At 37.9% G+C, this 18611-nt stretch overlaps 1 protein-coding gene across 2 annotated transcripts in view; it reads right to left on the bottom strand.

Moving 5' to 3' along the window:
- Positions 1 to 768: 768 nt before the first annotated feature.
- The window catches only part of fbxw11a (F-box and WD repeat domain containing 11a), a 37969-nt gene continuing 20126 nt past the window's right edge, over positions 769 to 18611 (bottom strand). Inside the window, 10 exon segments of one of the 2 annotated variants that reach the window (NM_201310.1) lie at positions 769 to 1649; positions 5234 to 5398; positions 6900 to 6978; positions 7993 to 8103; positions 8245 to 8363; positions 10448 to 10697; positions 13441 to 13559; positions 13635 to 13772; positions 15325 to 15415; positions 17985 to 18171. In NM_201310.1, coding sequence (NP_958467.1) covers positions 5237 to 5398; positions 6900 to 6978; positions 7993 to 8103; positions 8245 to 8363; positions 10448 to 10697; positions 13441 to 13559; positions 13635 to 13772; positions 15325 to 15415; positions 17985 to 18171 — 1256 coding nt within the window. In that variant the 3' untranslated portion in view covers positions 769 to 1649; positions 5234 to 5236. 2 annotated transcript variants of the gene reach the window in all.

Consider the following 18611-nt stretch of genomic DNA (forward strand, 5'->3'; position numbering starts at 1 on the left):
TGAGACACAAATTTCTGTCACAAAACTTCTCTCAGGATGACAGCCAGAAGTGTCCATCAGTTGTATTTTTCAACATTTTTCATTCCAAAAGGCCATTCGAAGAGACCACCCAGATAGGAAGCCGACGTTGAATCAACGTCGATTATTGGTTATAAGCGTCAGTATCAGTCGTCGATTACTCAACTATTTAGTCTCCACTTTCCGTCCTAATCTGCAATTTCCTCCCTGGCTCCTTCGCTAACTGTACTACATAAAATAAAAGATAAAAAAAAAAAATTACTAATGTTTTGCTTCTTACACTTTACATACCTGAAACCTGCCGTACGTCCTTGCCTTCCTTGTCCTCATTTATAAGTTGCTTTGGATAAAAGCGTCTGTTAAATGACTAAATGTAAATGTAAATAATAATGTTATAATAATCAATGTTCTTTAGTTCGTCGGTACGTTGGAAGGTTATTACATCGAGAATACAACATTGATTCAATGTCGAACATGTGAGAACAGGTAAACTCCGCAAAGAAACGCCAAGTTACCCAGCCAAGGATTAAACCAGTGACCTTCTTGCTATGAGGCGATTGTGCTACCCACTGCGCCACCATGATGCCCACTTGGAAAATATATTTTTTTAAATTATTAAAATCTCACAACATGACTGATAATTTTACCTTCAACTGAATCAAAATACCATGCAATAATACAGCGAATTCAAGCTCATACTTGATAATGATATGAAAACATGTCCGGCTTCCTCGAGACCAATAAACCAACCATGATCAAGTACTTTATTCACAATATCTTTTCTTAAAAAACTCTTTAATATACAACACAATCTGACAAGACAATTCTGTTTACAGCTATAGATTCAGCCCTTGATGAGCAAGCAGGCAAGAAGAGGAAGAATAAAATAAAAAAAAACCAGACATCGAGTGCCGGAGACGCACACAATGCCCAGCAGAACTGTTTGGAAAAGATGGAAAGACAAATTAAATAGAAAAAACAAACAAACAAACTCATAAAAACTAAAGAGGCATCAGAGCAGCTGAACCTCATGCATGCGGACAGGACGAACACGCGCTCCTGAACGACAAAAAGTGTGTCTCTGGTCCTGAAGAGCCTGATAAAACAGCGAGCGGAGGGAAAAGGACGAGCTTAACCCTCTCGTCTTTCATTTCTGTGAGAGTTTGCTATTGTCCCAGTCTTTTATCCCTCACAGAAATACTTTTCCGGTTCATTCATCGATCCGTCATCTGTACGGCACTCCCAGAATCCCATCAACTTCTCCATAACAGTGTGATCCTCGTGTCAAATATTAGTAGTGCAGAGCGACAGTGATTTTGGGTTGTTTTAGCAGCAGTGAGAGTACAGATACTGTAAATAAGTGAGTGAGTGTGAGTGTGTTTTTCTCTAGATAAAGCAGAACAGTGCTGAAACCCATTGGTGAGAGTGTTTGAACGTACAAACGTTAGTGTGTGTTTCTCTGTGTTTGGCAAAGCATAAATCAGTGTAGGTTTGTGTTGGTGTGTGTTGAATTTTACAGCCAGGCGGAGAAGGAGGCGGATCCATATTAGGCACCAATTCTGTGATAGACGTGGCCAACAGCCAATCAGCTCTCAGCTCTCCAAGGACACACTGGCACATTGAAAAGGCACCTGAAAAGGGAAATAGTGTGAGACACTCCTTTATTCTAGAATAACTATTAAAAAATGAAGAACTTAAAATATTTTTAGATTTATTATTTTAATTGTTTGATCAGATTAATGATTATTACATACTAAGCTGAATTTTAGATACAAAAATAATATTAATTTAAAGAATGAAATTGATGTCATCTACAATAACCTCTACAATAAAAACAAATAAGTGTTTTTATATTAGCAAATATTAATATTAAAAATGTATTATTATTATTAATCTTATTATTATAAACATAATAAAGAACTGTCAAACATTTTAAACTAAGTAACCTATTTTCATAGAATTTACAAAATAAAATGACTATTATTACTGCTACAATATGTTCACAAATAAAAGAAATGATAAATATCATATCACAAATATTTATCTATAATAAAATATTTTATACTACTTTTATATACAAACTAAATTACATAGATTTAGTTCTGTTTGATTCTTGAATCTGATTGGCTAATAGCCGTGTGATATTCTGCAATAACAGCACTGGTACAGCCTCTTCACTCTTCTGTATTACTCCGCCCACATAGAGTGACAGCAGATCAATAAAATCCCTACAGATTGACAAAAATTGCAGCTGTTGGACAACCTAATGTACGTTTGAGTCTTTTTAGGAGAGAACGTAGTTGTTTACATTGCAACTATGCAGTTTGTTTAATATCAGTGTTTGGACTCTCAGTAGTGATCATTAAACCACACTGAACTGAGCTAAACTGAATTGAACGTTAACTCTGAAAACTGAACTACACGGTTTCAATTTACTATGATCTTTAATGTGAAGCTGCTTTGACACAATCTACATTGTAATAGTGCTATACACATAAAGGTGAATTGAATTTGTTTATAAAGGATAGTGCCTGTTTTAAATATTTATTATTTCAGAGATTCAGCGAGTTGGCGGCCATCAGCCTGTCATTGAGTAGTGCAAAGACGGTTGTGGTTCGGCCACAAGATGGCGACAGACTGCTAAGTTTTTAGAGGAAAAAAAAAGAAAAAAAAAATCTGTGAAAATTGTTAATTTACAGATGATCTAATCAATATAAAACGGGTAAGTGACACTCTTAAGTCAATCTCTCTCTTTTGCATGCTGTAGTGCTGTATTCATACCATAATAATCTCCCAGCCTTTTCTTTGCTTTAGCTTTTTCAGGGTTAATTATCGAGATATCCCGATTGCAACAGAGAAAGCTTGTAAAATCGTTGTAGACTGATGGCATTTCAAGTTGTTCAGCCTTGTAATCTTAAAATGTCAGTAAAATCAGCTCTTATGTCATCAAACACTAGCTCTAAAGTGGCGTTTGTGTGTTAGCAACGGTTTCTGCTGTTCTGAAGTCAGCAGCAGATGTGAATGAACGTTAAAAGAAAGTAGTTCCTCATTCAAAAGGGTTTATAGACTCTCTGTGTTTGATTTTCTTTTTTATACTTACGATTTTGCCGTCAAACTGTTGTATAAACACAATAACATACTCGTTGCAGTGTGATATGGCTGTATATCATCACTGGTATACAGCCATATCGCACTGCTACTCGCGTAATATTGCTCATGTATAGTATCTTAAACTATTCTATGTAAGAAAAAATACTTAAAAACTTAATTACATGTAAACTTTTAATATTTTATTTTATACTATTTTAGCATATTTTATTATAAAAGAGTATTTAAAAATGTAACTATAATAAACAACTTATTAAAAATAATTCCTTACATTTATATAGCACTTTTCAAGACGCTTAAAACGCTTTACGTATTGCGGGAATCTCCTCATCCACCACCAGTGTGCAGCATCCACCTCATAATGCGCCAGCTGATTGGTGGAGAGGAGATCAATTATGATATGGGGATAGTTAGGAGGCCATGATGGACAGAGGCCAGGACAGGATGCCGGGGTTAAACCCATACCGTACGTTCACACCGAAAGCGGCGAGAGCATCCAAAGTCGCTCTGGCCGCCCTGGCGACAACGCTCTCTGCCTTCAGCTCCTGCGGCGAGAGCGTCAAAACTCGCTACATTGATCTCATATTTAAAGGAGCCGTTGCAGCATATCAGTTACATTCCTGCATAAAACATGTTTCTAGCGTGAAAATGTTGCGCACTTCTTATCAAATTCATACAACAATGGAAGATCAAGTTGCATGTGGTGTGGCTTTGCTCTATTTATCCAGTATGTGTCCATATGTCTGAAATATCCTGAAGCAGCAGTACTGTTTTGTACTGTCACATCGCGTGAGATTCCCGCTTTTTTAAGATAAATTTATATATCACTAATGAACATCAGTAACTCGCCAGTAACTTATTTAATGTATGTTCCTGTAGGAAAAAAATTTAAATAATTGGAAATCCGGCGACCGCAATAATCAAACCCTTGGGAACAACTGTGGTCGGAACCTCATAGCTCATTACCATAAAGTTGACTTCATTTCAACTCTCCTCGACGCTCACGCCGGCGAAGACGCGCCGCGCTGCTCCTCGCCGCCGGCTCTCATTGAAAATGAATGACTTCGGACTACTTTGACGCTCTCGCCGCTTTCGGTGTGAACGTACGGTAACATCAGGAACGCCAGTTCCCTGGACTGTTTTAAGAAACTTCTTAAAACGTATCTTTTTATTATTGCTTATATATTATAAGTTATATATTAGAACTTATAAGGCTTCTTTTTAATATGTATTTTTTATCATTATTATCATTCTTACTTTTTTGTGTATTTCATGTTCTTCTGTGTTTTGATGCTCTTTTTAGCGATTTGAGTCTGAGAAAAGCGCAATATAAATAAAATGTATTATTATTATTATTATTATTAAGAGGAACACATTAAATACTGTTTGCTTTTTTAAGATAAATATATACATTATTAATGAACATCAGTAACTCGCCAGTAACTTATTTAATGTATGTTCCTGTAGGAAAAAAAATTAAATAATTGGAAATCCGACGACCGCAATAATCAAACCCTTGGGAACAACTGTGGTCGGAACCAAAGTTCACTGGTCTGTGTTCTCTGAACTGCTATCAAGCGATGGACGTCTTCATTCTGATTGCTTGCCGCCGAACCGCGTCATAGCTCATTACCATAAAGTTGACTTAATTTCAACTCTCCTCGACGCTCACGCCGGCGAAGACGCGCCGCGCTGCTCCTCGCCGCTTATCGCCGCCTATCGTCGCCGGCTCTCATTGAAAATGAATGACTTCCGGCTACTTTGACGCTCTCGCCGCTTTCGGTGTGAACATACGGATACTCTTCTTCGATAGACATTGTGGAATTTTTAATGACCACAAAGAGTCAGGACCTCAGTTTAATGTCTCATCCAAAAGACAGCGCTCACTGAACAGTATATAGAGTCGCAATCACTATACAGGGGCATTAGCACCCACTAACACCACTTATATATATATAAGATCAAAACAGAATGACAAAAAGGAGAGAGATCCCCTCTAGACCCATTCAGAAGGATTCTCTGACCAACATATAAAACCATCAAAAAAAATAAAAATTCAAACCACAATAATAACGAAATGCTGATTTAATTGAGTTCTAATGTGTACCTGCTATCTGGAGACGTATGTGTATGTCCGAGAGGGCGACCGACCGTCCGACTGCCCATTGCTGGACACATTCAGGAAGTCCCATATAAGGATTGTGTCGTCATGGGAACTGCTAATGATCTGGAACTCGTCAAACTGCAGACGGAACACACGGCCAGAATGTTCCTGCGACAGATGACAACAAACACAGTTAAACCCACATGACAACATACAGCGTGCACACACAAACACACATACGTGTAAACTCAAGAGTAAACACAACATATGTTATCAGCACATTAAGAGCTCTGCTTTCAGGATAATGCTTTAGTAAACATATATCTATTGCCAAACTACAGGATACAGGAAACAGCATTTTTAAAAATAGACAAATGAATAAGTTTGAGTAATGATGACACAAATAATAAGTGAACAGTTTATGATTTAATGTAACTGATTTGCAATGTTTTTAGTAAGTGTTTAAGCATTTTTTTTCTACAATAGAATAGTTAAAATCAGTGGTTCTCAACCACATTTCTGGAGGACCACCAGCACTGCATGTTTTGGATGTCTCCTTTGTCTGTCACACCCATTCTTTCAGTCTCTGCTAATGGACTTATAAGTAGAATCAGGTGTGTTTGGTTAAGGAGTCATGGAAAATGTGCAGAGCTGGTGGTCCTCCAGGAATATGGTTGAGAAATACTGGTTTATATAATACCCTAGCATATAAAATAATAAAAATAAATAATATTGTAGTATTATAAGCATTTCATTTTTTATTTATATATTAATATATAACAAAATATTATATATATATATATATACATATATATATATACATACATACATACATACATACATACACACACACACACACACACACACACACACACACACACACTATATATATATATATATATATATATATATATATATATATATATATATATATATATATATATATATATATATATATATATATATATATATATAAATTATTATTTTTGCTGCAGTCAAATTTGGAAAGATATTGTGTAGTTTGCATATTTTATACTTTGCCATTTCCATAAAAAATAAATAGGTTAATTCATTAAATTAATTTCAACAATTGTTTATTTTGTGTGTTTATAATAATAATAATAATCATAATATCAACGAAACATTATTAATATTTACAAATATAATAATATTTTCATTTGTTTTTTTTTGTAAATGCCATCTATTTTATTCTTTAGATTGATTTATTTTGTATTTTTTGTATAAATCTGAAAATATTTTAATGTTTTAACACCTTAGAAAACATTTGTTTAACTTTAGAAACATTAAACAGCTATGGAAAATAATGCCAATTTTTAACGTTGTGAGGATTTCTTGATTTATAAAATAAAAAAAATTATAACATAAATATTAAAAATCCACACCTAAGGTCTGATGACAGTTCTTCTAAAATTACAATTGAAGTTTTAATTATATTATCTAAAAGTATCATGTAAACATGTGAAGTAATTAAACACAAAGCTTCTAGCGACCCCTTGTGGTTGTTTATTTAAATGTGAAACTGAATAACGTCAAAACAAAACTGTATCAGTAGTAATATTACACACATGATGTAGAACTCAATCATTTAAAAGCAATTAAAAGCAGCTATTTGTTAATGTAATTATGCCACCGATTTATTTATACACACCACAAGCGTGCGCAGACATAAAGTGCTGGCGGGGGCTCGTGGATCCAGAGCTGCCTGTAAATCCCAAACTTTAATTTTCCTGCAGAGGGAGAGAGAATGTGCTGGTGAGATACGGCTGATGGATATCAACCAGGCTGACAGATAAACGGCCAGCCAGACATAAATGATGCAGTGTGTGTGTGTGTGTGTGTGTACAGGTTTATGTGATTTACAGGGACATGAAGTTGTATAATGACATGGGGATGACTTTGACGCACTCTATTAAGCTGGTTTAGAGGGACACATCGCATGTCCCTGTAATTCAAAATGTTTAAAAATCATACTTAACTTTTGTGGGATGTTGGGGATGTTTTCATCCACTCTGAGGGTGATTTTGAGGCTTAATAACTTAAAAGTTTTTCAGCAAATGGAATGAAGTTTGCAGAAAAATCTTATTTTGACACATATTTTGTAAAAATGCTTTGAAGTTTTATAAACAATAAACAATACACTCAGGCCAAAAAACAATACACTCAGGCCAAATTGACTACCCATTTGTTATGTTCGGGGCGGTTTTTGCCCCATTGACCCAAAGACCTTTGCGCACTTATCTTGATATGTCTGAGAAAACAAAATAGGCAGCTCAGCTCTCAGAATATAGTAAATATAGTAAGTGTATTTCTGCACACTGTAATCTGCTGTTATATTCCACAGAACTCCATATAAAAGGCAGAAGCTTAGTTTGCACAGGCCTATCTAAAGGGTTAATTCTGCCAACTGATGATCAATACTAAAAACTACACATTTTAACTCTTTACAATCGGGAAAACCAGCAACACTCAAGAATGCATGATTATATGCTGTCATGGCTTTGTAATCAATAAATGTCATAACAATGGAAGTCAACGAGGCAAAAACAGCCACAAACATAATGAAAAGGTAGTGAATTTGAACAATACACAAGGGTTAAAGCGTTGTTTTGAATTTAAAATGTAGCTACAAGTTTCCTCTGAGGGTAGGGCCATATAACAAGTGGTTTTTACTGTATAAAATACTTTGTCCATGGAGTGTCCCAGTAAATTATGTGCACAAGTGTGTGTGTGGTTGAAATTACCCATCATATGCTCCGCTTACGATCCTCTTGTTGTCGAATCGGATGCATCGCACAAGCTCTTCGTGACCCTCAAGCACACGCAGACAAGCACCACACTCAATATCCCACAGTCTAAACACACACACAAACACATTAGTAAATGCATGATACACATCTACACAACTACAATTTGTTTTTGTTAAGAACACACCAACAATGCAGTCTCCAAACAGTTACATGTAAAAGCTGCAGTGAACTTTGACAGACTCTGACCTGATGGTGTTGTCTGAAGACCCACTGACCACAAGTCTGTCTCTGTACTGTAGACAAGCAATGCCGCGCTTATGACCGTTTAGTGTTCGTACGAACTCACATGTGCTGGTGCTCCATACCTGCAAACACACACACACACACAGCCTCTTTTTATCTTTCTTTAAAAACATGTTATTATCTGCAGGTAAAGTCTAGATAGTTGTTATAAAGCTGAAGATAGCTTCATTATGCTGCATCTTGCAGATAAAACAAACCACTGTTCATTTCGATTTATAAATGCTGACTCCTTAATATGAGCACAATAATTCCAAGCAAATGTGTAATTAATATTTAGTGTGTGTGTGTACAGGTTTATGTGATGTACAGGGACATGAAGTTGTATAATGACATGGGGATGACTTTGACGCACTCTATTAAGCGGGTTTAGAGGGACACATCGCATGTCCCTGTAATTCAAAATGTTTAAAAATCATACTTAACCCTTGTGGGCTGTTGGGGATGTTTTTATTCACTCCGAGGGTGATTTTGAGGCTTAATTTGGCCATAATTTCTCTGTTTTTTAGCAAATGGAATGATGTTTGCTGACAAATCTTATTTTAAGAAATATTTTGTGAAAATACTTTTTCAAAAACAATACACTCAGGCCAAATTGACTACCCATTCGTTATGTTCAGGGCTGTTTTTGCCCCATTGACCTTTGCGCACTTATCTTGATATGTCTGAGAGAATCAAAATAAGCAGCTCAGCTCTCAGAATATAGTAAGTGTATTTCTGCACACTATAATCTGCTGTTATATTAGTGTTCGTACACAAGCAAATGTGTAATTAATATTTGAGGCCAATCACAATATTCACGATTGTTGTTAAAGTGGATAGAAAGGAAAGTTTTATTGTTATTGAAACCATAATACCTCCTGTCACTTCACATACAATTCCAAAATAAGGAGTATTCCCTTTGTAACATTGCTAACTCTGTAAAAACAAACAAAAAAGATATATACATATAGATTGACTAGGCTTGGGCGATATCCAAATTATGATACCGTCAAACCTCCTCCCTATTTTACCCCGGTATACGGTATTACCGTGCATGATAAAAAAATATGACGTAAACCAAACTGTTGGCTTGTGCTTAAACCATTCAGAAACTGAACACCATATATGCGACTTGAGTTTCGCGGTCACCTGTTTGTCTTGTTCGTATTAGAGATTTGCGTGGTACACACACACACACACACACACACACACACACACACACACACACAACCACACACACACACAGAGTTTACGAGAGAGACGCACATAACTACACACACTAACACACACACACACACACACACACACACACAGACAGACAGAGAGCGGGAGAGAGAGAGACGCACAGCACCACGCGTGTGTGCGTGTGTGTGTGTGTGTGTGTGTGTGTGCGCGCGCGTTTCTGAATAAAGCGCGGGGGAGTGGTCGCACGGTCTTACAATATCGCTCCTGAGTGAGCGAGCACGTACGCATCACACACACTGCAGGTGACAGTGGGCAACTCCAAATCTTACCTCACCTCTCTCTCTCTCCTCCACACTGTCCCGTCATGACAATCACATATATGCATTTGTAGGCATTAAATAAATAATATTCATTATTTAATACTTGTCTCCTATTTAAGTGCATTGTTTTTATGACGGTATAACGGTATTGAAAATGACACCGTTGCTATTTTTAGATGACGCGGTATACCATATTACCGTATTACCGCCCAAGCCTAATATTGACCTTATTCCTCACATACGCCATTGGAATCTTTTTGGCTCCAGACTTTTGAATTTCATTAACTTCCATTCATTTCTAGATGTGAAAAACAGCTTGTTCTGCTGCTTAATGTTGCGAACTGATATTTTGTAATGAATTTTTTTGTTTTGATGTATATTCATGAACACACTGGTTTGTTATTCCAAGTTATTTCTCTCATTGGCATCTGAATTAGAAGTTTTAAAACAATCGCAAAAACAATCGCACATCCGCATGGCTGACAAAAGGCCAAAATAGGCAGATCGAGAGAGTGCTATTGCAATCCCCTGAACTGCATCATCTCCTCGCTACAGCTGTCAATCGCCCATCATCAAAACCCCACCCACCCATCATTCACTAGCCACTCCCACTCATCAATTAACCACTCCCCCTCATCCACTAACCACTCCCATTAACTCACCTTTATGGTTCTGTCTCCAGACGCCGACACAATGTATTTGTCGTCAAAGTCCACAACATTGACCGCAGCTCGATGACCCACGAGCACACGCCGAAGGCTGATGTCGGTGGCAGACGCCATGTCCCACACCGCGATGGAGCGATCTTTCGAACACGTGACCATGAGGCCGTTGCAGAAGCGCAGGTGCAGAACCGCTTCGTTGTGATGGATCAGAGTGTTGAGAACTTCACCAGAACTGACGTCCCACACCCTGACACAAACACACACACATATTACACATCAATACACAGACCAGTGTGAGCTTCTGCACAGCTTTCTGCCACAACTGCTCGTCCCACATGGATTGATTGACCATTTCAACTCATCCTTTTGCAAATTAACCATCAAATAATAAAGAAACAACAAATTTCTATTTTTTTCTATCAAATTTAAATCCCTATTAACATTTAAAAGAAGTATACATATCCTCTAATAACAGCCATCGTCTTTGGGCATCGCTGTCTTTAAAAAACAAACCAAGCTGGAGGTGAAATGAACACATAAAATGAACACTCGCGCAGCAGGTGCGACAGGGATGGAGCGTAAATCACAGGTGAACGAGCTCACATCCTGCTGGAGTGGAACACATGCCAACTGATGTGTTAATGCACTGTAAACACGATCACATTACAAAACCGTTTCCTTCTCCAGGTGTTAAACGTTCGGCCGTTTGCGCTTACACTCTAAGTGACGTAATGCTGATTTATGCAGCGGCACAGCTCATTCCTTCAGACTCTCACAAATGACAAACACACACACACTTCTCATGAAAAAGGTTTAAATGGTTGCTAGGGAAGTGAGGTCATTGAGATCGTCAGCCGGAGATGAAGGCAATGTTTGTGAAATATTTTTTTAATAATTAGTCTAATTTAATTTAGCTCTGTAATGAAATTCTCCGTATATTTGACCTTTTCTTCCTAAGTTCGGATAGCATAGTGCGAGTGCACCCTTAATGACCAGAAAGCTCAAAAAGTTGCATTTATTTGAAATAGAAATAATAAATGTTTTACAGTCACTTTGATGCATTTATTTTTTCATTGTATTAACATTTACCACATCAGAAACGTATGACTATTTCATGGCAAAGTCAATATAGATGAGAACATAATTACATAATAATAATAATAATGAAACAAATCTTACATCGATTACAGACAATAAAATAAAAGCACTTCAAATTCGACATGAAAAACATTAAATATTGTACATAAATCAATAATTTTTTTGACATCACCTCCCTTTAGTTTGTCATCAAATCTTCTGGCCAATCAAATGCTCTGTAGTATCAGACATGCCCCGCCCCCTTCAAGATGCTTCTTATTTGCTTTTCATTTGAGCTGTGATAAAAACAAAATGCTATTGGCTGGTTTCTTCTTTATTTTTTTTTAAAGGGCCATGAAGCCCCCTCGTTTCAGCAGGGTGTTTTCACACCTCTACTTTGGAAAAAGTCAGACAAGTGGGCGTGTCCAGCTCTGTTTAGGGGGGAGTGTCGGAGGAACTAAAGTGGGAGGGTGTGGGAGTGTCTGTTTGGGCACGCTGAATTTCAGAGTTAAAACACACACCCACAAGGGAGAAAGTGATGGTGTTTACATGGACATCTGTAGTCGAATTATTTGCCAAATTATTAAATGGTGGACTTTAACTGCAGTTTGGCTCTTTCAATCAGGGAATTCATTCATGTCCCTCGCGACAAACGAGATATTTGATTCGAGGCGCTGCTCTAAGCGTGTATTTTTCATGCAATGTTTGATACCGCACGGCGAATGAGAGAAAAAAAACTCAGCATTTCCCGGAAACTTAGATGCACACGGCAGGTAGCGTCAGAAAGCCGTGTGTGTTATTCCGGTCACAAATTGCGGTGAAAATCCTACACGAGTTTGGTTGTAGTGCTAACATGTTTACATTCGGTGCAATAGTTTGTTCGATACGAATAAACTATGAACTGAATAAACAAAGAGCACTGGTCGCTCACTTACCAAATCTGTAGAGACAGGACAATCACCAGCAACTAGAGCCGCGTCTTTATTAAGAGAAGACTACAAGCGAATCCGGATCTCAGCGTTTGCAGATGAGAACAGCTCTCAGGTAAACAATGTTTCTCCTTAGACACGTAAGTTATTGTTGTCGAGCGTCACGTACACTGTTAATCCACACGTGACTCCAGCTGAGCTCTCACAGAGAGAAAATGAAAACAAAACTTCACTGCAGCAAACTATAAAAGCAACACTTCACGCTTGTTTTGCCAACACAACGTGGCGTCTCTGTCGTCTAAACACTGTGACAGTAATGAATATTAATGAAGTTGTACAATAGAGCGCGCTGATTGGTTTGAACCAAGCCTTACTCATGCATTAATGCAGCACACTGTAAGACGTAATAAGACACACTCTGGCTCAGACGTCCAGTCTGCACGCTGGAATACAGGCTATTATCTCATGGCCGTGACGCAGCTTCAAAATTTAGTTTCAAACCGGAAGTACGAATTTGCTTGAAATAACGCAAAAACAACCAATTTACACTTTTTAGTGAAATATGTGTGTCCTAATAGTGTTTTTAGCAGTGTGGGACACATATACGACTGTCAACAGCTCAAAAAATGTGTTTTGGAGTTTCGTGACCCTTTAAAAGAGGAGCTTCTCCATGCCCCGCCCTCCCTTCATGTTTCAGTTGAGTTTGTCACATTTTCTTACATTTTTCCTCCGGCTTGGTCTCTTATTTACCAGGGGTGGCCACAGCGGAATAAACCACCAACTATTCCAGCATATGTTTTACGCAGCGGATGCCCTTCTAGCTGCAACCCAGTATTAGGAAACCTCCAAACACACTTATTCTCAGATACACTACGGACTATTTAGTTTCTTCAATTCACCAATAGCGCATGTGTTTGGACTGTGGGGGAAACAGGAGCACTATAACAGCCACTGTTATGTCTGTTTGCGTATCTGTGTTTATACCTGACAGTAGAATCGGAGGATCCCGTCACGATGACTCTCTCGTCGTACTGCAGACACAGGACTGATCCAGTGTGACCCGTCAAAACCTTCAGACACTCCAGAGACTGTTTGTCCCAGATCTGAGAGAGACGGAAACACAATGAGACGACAGCAGACAGACAAACAGACTGAAAGACAGACAGACAGCTGTGTACTTTGATGGAGTTGTCTCGCAGGCCACTGATAATCTTGTCGTCATCATACTGGAGGCAGTAAACACCTTTACTGTTCTCTGAGCGGCACTGGATCCGCTGGAGATTGTGACGCCCACACCGCCAGTTCGCTTCAATAGTCTAAAGAAACAGAACCAGAAAAACGGGAGACTGGATGAGGAGTAGAGCTCTGGCCAGTCATCATTTCAGAATGCTTCTCTTCAATCGATCATGAGCTCAGATTCTATGCTAGTTTTTTTTTACAGCAGATGATGCTCTAGGCTAGGTTAACAGCAGACGGCACTCTAGGCTAGGTTTGTGTCGCTTTAATTTAGTATTTACAGGAGAAGGCACTCCATGATAGTTTTTAACAGCAGACGACGCTCTAGGCTAGTTTTTTGTAGCTCTAGTTAAGGTTTTTGTTTTATTTTTATACAGCGGCCGGCACTCTGGGCAAGTTTTTACCAACAGACATTGGTCCAGGCAAGTTTTTTTTGTCGTTCTAGTTAATTATAACAGCAGAAATCACTTCAGGATAGTTTTTTTTTTGTCACTCTAGGCTAGTTTTAACAGCAGCAGGTGCTCTAGGCTAGTGTTTCACAGCAGATGGTGCAATTTAAAAGAAGATGAAGCTCTAGGCTACTTTTTAACAGTACACTGAGCTATAGGCTAGTTTTTTTTACAGTAGCTGGCGCTCTAGGTTAGTTTCTAACAGCAGCCGGTGCTCTAGGTTAGTTTTTAACAGCAGACGGTGCTCTAGGCTAGTTTTTTATTGCCAGACAGTGCTCTAGGCTAGTTTTTATTGTCAGACAGTGCTCTAGGCTGGTTTTTAAAGCCAGCCGCTACTCGAGGCTAGTTTTTAACAGCAGACATAGGTCCAGGCTATTTTTTTGTTGCTCTAGGCTAGTTTTTAACAGCAGATGGTGCTCTAGGCTAGTTTTTTTTAACAGCAGATGGCACTGTAGGCTAGTTTTTTAAAAGCAGACATTGGTCCAGACTAGTTTTTGTTGCTCTAGTCTAGTTTTTAACAGCAGGTCGCGCTCTAGGCTATTTTTTTAAAGCAGATGGCACTTTAGGCTAGTTTTTTTTTAAAAGCAGACATTGGTCCAGACTAGTTTTTGTTGCTCTAGTCTAGTTTTTAACAGCAGATGGAACTCTAGACTAATTTATAATAGCAGAGGGCGCTCTAGTCTAGTTTTTAACAGCAGATGGCGCTCTAGGCTAGTTTTTTTTAAAGCAGATGGCGCTCTAGACTAGTTTTTTTTTAAAAGCAGACATTGGTCCAGACTAGTTTTTGTTGCTCTAGTCTAGTTTTTAACAGCAGATGGAACTCTAGACTAATTTATAACAGCAGAGGGTGTTCTAGTCTAGTTTCTAACAGCAGATGGTATCGTTCCCGACTAGTTTTTCGTCACTCTAATTTAGTTTTTAACAGCAGATGGCGCTGACATTTTAATAGATATTACAATGGATAAACAGCTATTTAATATTGTAATAGCATACATTTATGTATTTTAAATTAAAACATTCAAAAAATAAAAAAATCATTAATAATTGCTAACTTTAGAATGGTAATATAAAAAATTAAAACAAGTGTAAAATAATCGTTTGATATTGAATGAATGGAAAAAAACTGGATGCATGTATAAATAAATGGCCCATAAAAAATAGAAACAGTAACAGGAATGCTCACCTCAATGTCTTGAATAATTTTGGGATAAAGTGAATGGTAGTATGAATTGGGAGGAACCTCATTTGTTCGGTTCTTAAATAAATACTTCTCCCTGGAGACAAAAACAAGAAAAGCACCAGTCAGCAAAATATGAGTGACATAAATTACCAAAATGATTCAGCGCTTGTTGCGATGATTCAGACTGGACTGTTTGTACGTCTGATGCATCATTAATATTCTCAGCACATCATTTTGCACAAATAAAACGCTGACAGCTCACGCCTGTGATTTGACAGGATTAACAATCATCACGTAAACATCTGGGTTTGTCAACACTAATTATGATTCACATGGATGCACAGATGTCAGGTTTCTTCAGGCATGTGATTCAATCTGTGCCACTGAAGTCAACAGTAATGAGTTTTAAAAGCAAAGACAAAACACATTACAATTACAAAACACAAGACAATTACACATTAGATTTGTACAATTTATTGACAACAACCCTGGGTTACTGATTTGTACCCAAGGTGCGACAGCAGCAGTGTATTTATTCTGAATATTTTAATTAATTGCTCGATCTACAGTTGAAGACAACATTATTAGCCCTGCAGTGAAGTGAATTGTTTCTCAAATATTTCCCAAGTGATGTGGAGACGACCTGTTTAAAGGAAAAACTTTTTTCATCACATTTCCAATCATAATAGTTTAATATCTCATTTCTAATAACTGATTTCTTTTATCTGTCATGATGACAGCACACAATATTTGACTAGATGTTTTTCAAGATATAAGTATTCAGCTTACAGTGACATTAAAGTAGAGATGCTTAGATCGATTGGCCGATAATCACATTTAATAACTCAATCGGTACTCGCTGATCTGGCCGATCTCATGAACGGGTCACAAGTGTAGTGTTAGTTTGAGATTAGCAAAATATTTGAATAATTATGCATGTATTTAGGCTGTTTTACATGTAAGAGCTGACTTAAATTCATTATATTTTCAAAGTTTTATTTTTTAAAATTGTGCCTTCAACTACATAAAAAAACAATAATAATACTAATAAAAAAAATCATAGAAATGTGCATTTCAGTGAAGAACAGTATAGAATTCAACTGTATATTGTTTGAACACTACAATAAAAAGTTTGCTGTTGCACAGATTTACCCTAATTTGAATCAATGCAGCATTAAAAACTAGTGTGTCTGTGTGGATTTACTGGTTTTTGTATTCCAGTGAGGACTTAAACCTGAATGTACACAGACTAAAGGAAATTTGTCTCACCTCAAGTTTGGTCCTCACATCTCAACATGCTTAGAAATATCACAGAATGAAGTATTGCTAAGTTACGAAGTATGCTATCCATCTCAGAGGCACAAGAGCAAGTCCATGCTTTTATGACTTCTAGGCTGGATTACTGTAATGCTCTGTTAGCTGGCTGCCCAGCATCCTCTATTAACAAACTTCAGCTAGTACAAAATGCAGCTGCCAGAGTTCTTTCCAGGTCTAGAAAATATGATCATATCAACTCAATGTTATCCTCCTTACACTGGCTGCCTGTTAAGTTCCGTATTGAATTTAAAATATTGCTTCGTACCTATAAAGCTTTAAATAAACTAGCTACGGTTTATCTAACCAACCTCCTCTCGCTACAATCCAACTCGCCCTTTAAGATCTCAAAACTCAGGGCTTCTGGTAGTACCTAGGAAACCAAAGTCGAGTAAAGGAGGTCGAGCCTTCTCATTTATGGCTCCCAAACTCTGGAATAGCCTTCCTGATAATGTCCGAGGCTCAGACACACTCTCCCAATTCAGAACTAGATTAAAGACCTATCTTTTTAGTAAAGCATACACTCAGTGCATCACTTAGCGGTATGATACATGAATGTGCTCCACACAGGTTTCGTCATCTCGTTTATATGCACTATGAACAGCAGCTACACTAATTATTCTCTTTATTCCCTATTTCCACCTGGGGATACTCATCCTGAAGCGCTCAGACTACGCAGCGCCACTGATTCGATCCAAGACCAGCGACGAGATGATCCCAAGGTTTCCATATTCCGGACCAGGCCGTATCCTGAGCAGCTACTGTGGTGGCCATGGAGGAGTGGAGAGCATGAGACCGATTCCTGCGACGCTCCAGGGACAGGCGAGTCTTCGATGAGGTCCAGCTTCCAGCCTCCGGCGCCTAGACTGCAGCTTTGCACAAGACGTTTTGCCAGAGGAGAAATGGTCGTGCCCAACTAAGCCTGGTTTCTCTCGAGGTTTTTTAATTCCTTACTTTGGCCAATTGGTGAAGTTTTTTCGTCGCCGCTGTCGCCACTAGCTTGCAAGGTTTGGGACCTGTAGAGCTGCGCATCAATGGATTTACCCTTCAGTGTTTGGACTCTCAGTAGTGAAAATTAAACCACACTGAACTGAGCTAAACTGAACTTAAACTCTAAAGACTGAACTACACTCTTTCAATTTACTACGATCTTCTAAGTGAAGCTTCTTTGACACAATCTACATTGTAAAAGCGCTATAGAAATGAAGGTGAATTGAATTAAATTATTTTAAAATGTAAAAATGCAGATTGGTGAGGGCTGAGTTTAGGGGTAGAGGGAGAGAATATAAAGTTTGTATAGTAGAAACATCATTACGTCTGTGACATGTAGTGTGTGTATGTTCTTTTACCATTGATGCCGCTCTGACAGGCCTTTCCACAGTGGGTCGGTTCGCACCATCCTCTCAATGAGCTTCTTCCAGAGCATCCCATCTGAAATGACCCTCTGCCACTCTCGACAGACCAGCTCAGCGGAGCACAGAGAGCGAGCGTCCAGGAACGACAGGATGTTCTCAGCGATGTGATCCAGACCCCGAGCTGCAAACACACAGATGCACTAAGAGTTACTGGAGTTTTGTTTACTACCTCGATGGAAACTCTTATTTTGAAATATCTATCTTTTACTTTTCACAGCAGTGAAATTGTTGTTCTATTCAGGGAAAAATGCCAACCAGTTGGAAAAACATTTTAATTTTTATGATTGAAAAATTAGCATTATCTCACCAAACACTGATTAACTTTGGTGCTGAATCAAAAATAAATACAAATATCTGAAAACAGCATGTTATTTTATGCACTTCATGTAATCTAAGTTTTAGTTACTAGCATTTTTATCAAAACTCCAAAACAGATTTAATCACCAACTAGAAATAAACCAAAAGTGAAATAAATAAACAAACATCCACACAATGAAGAGTAAAAGGTAATATTTAAAATGCGAAGCACATATCAAAATTACTATACTATAAATAATATAT

This window comes from Danio rerio, chromosome 14 (assembly GCF_052040795.2).
Source record: "Danio rerio strain M-AB ecotype USA chromosome 14, GRCz13ab, whole genome shotgun sequence".
NCBI lineage: Eukaryota > Metazoa > Chordata > Actinopteri > Cypriniformes > Danionidae > Danio > Danio rerio.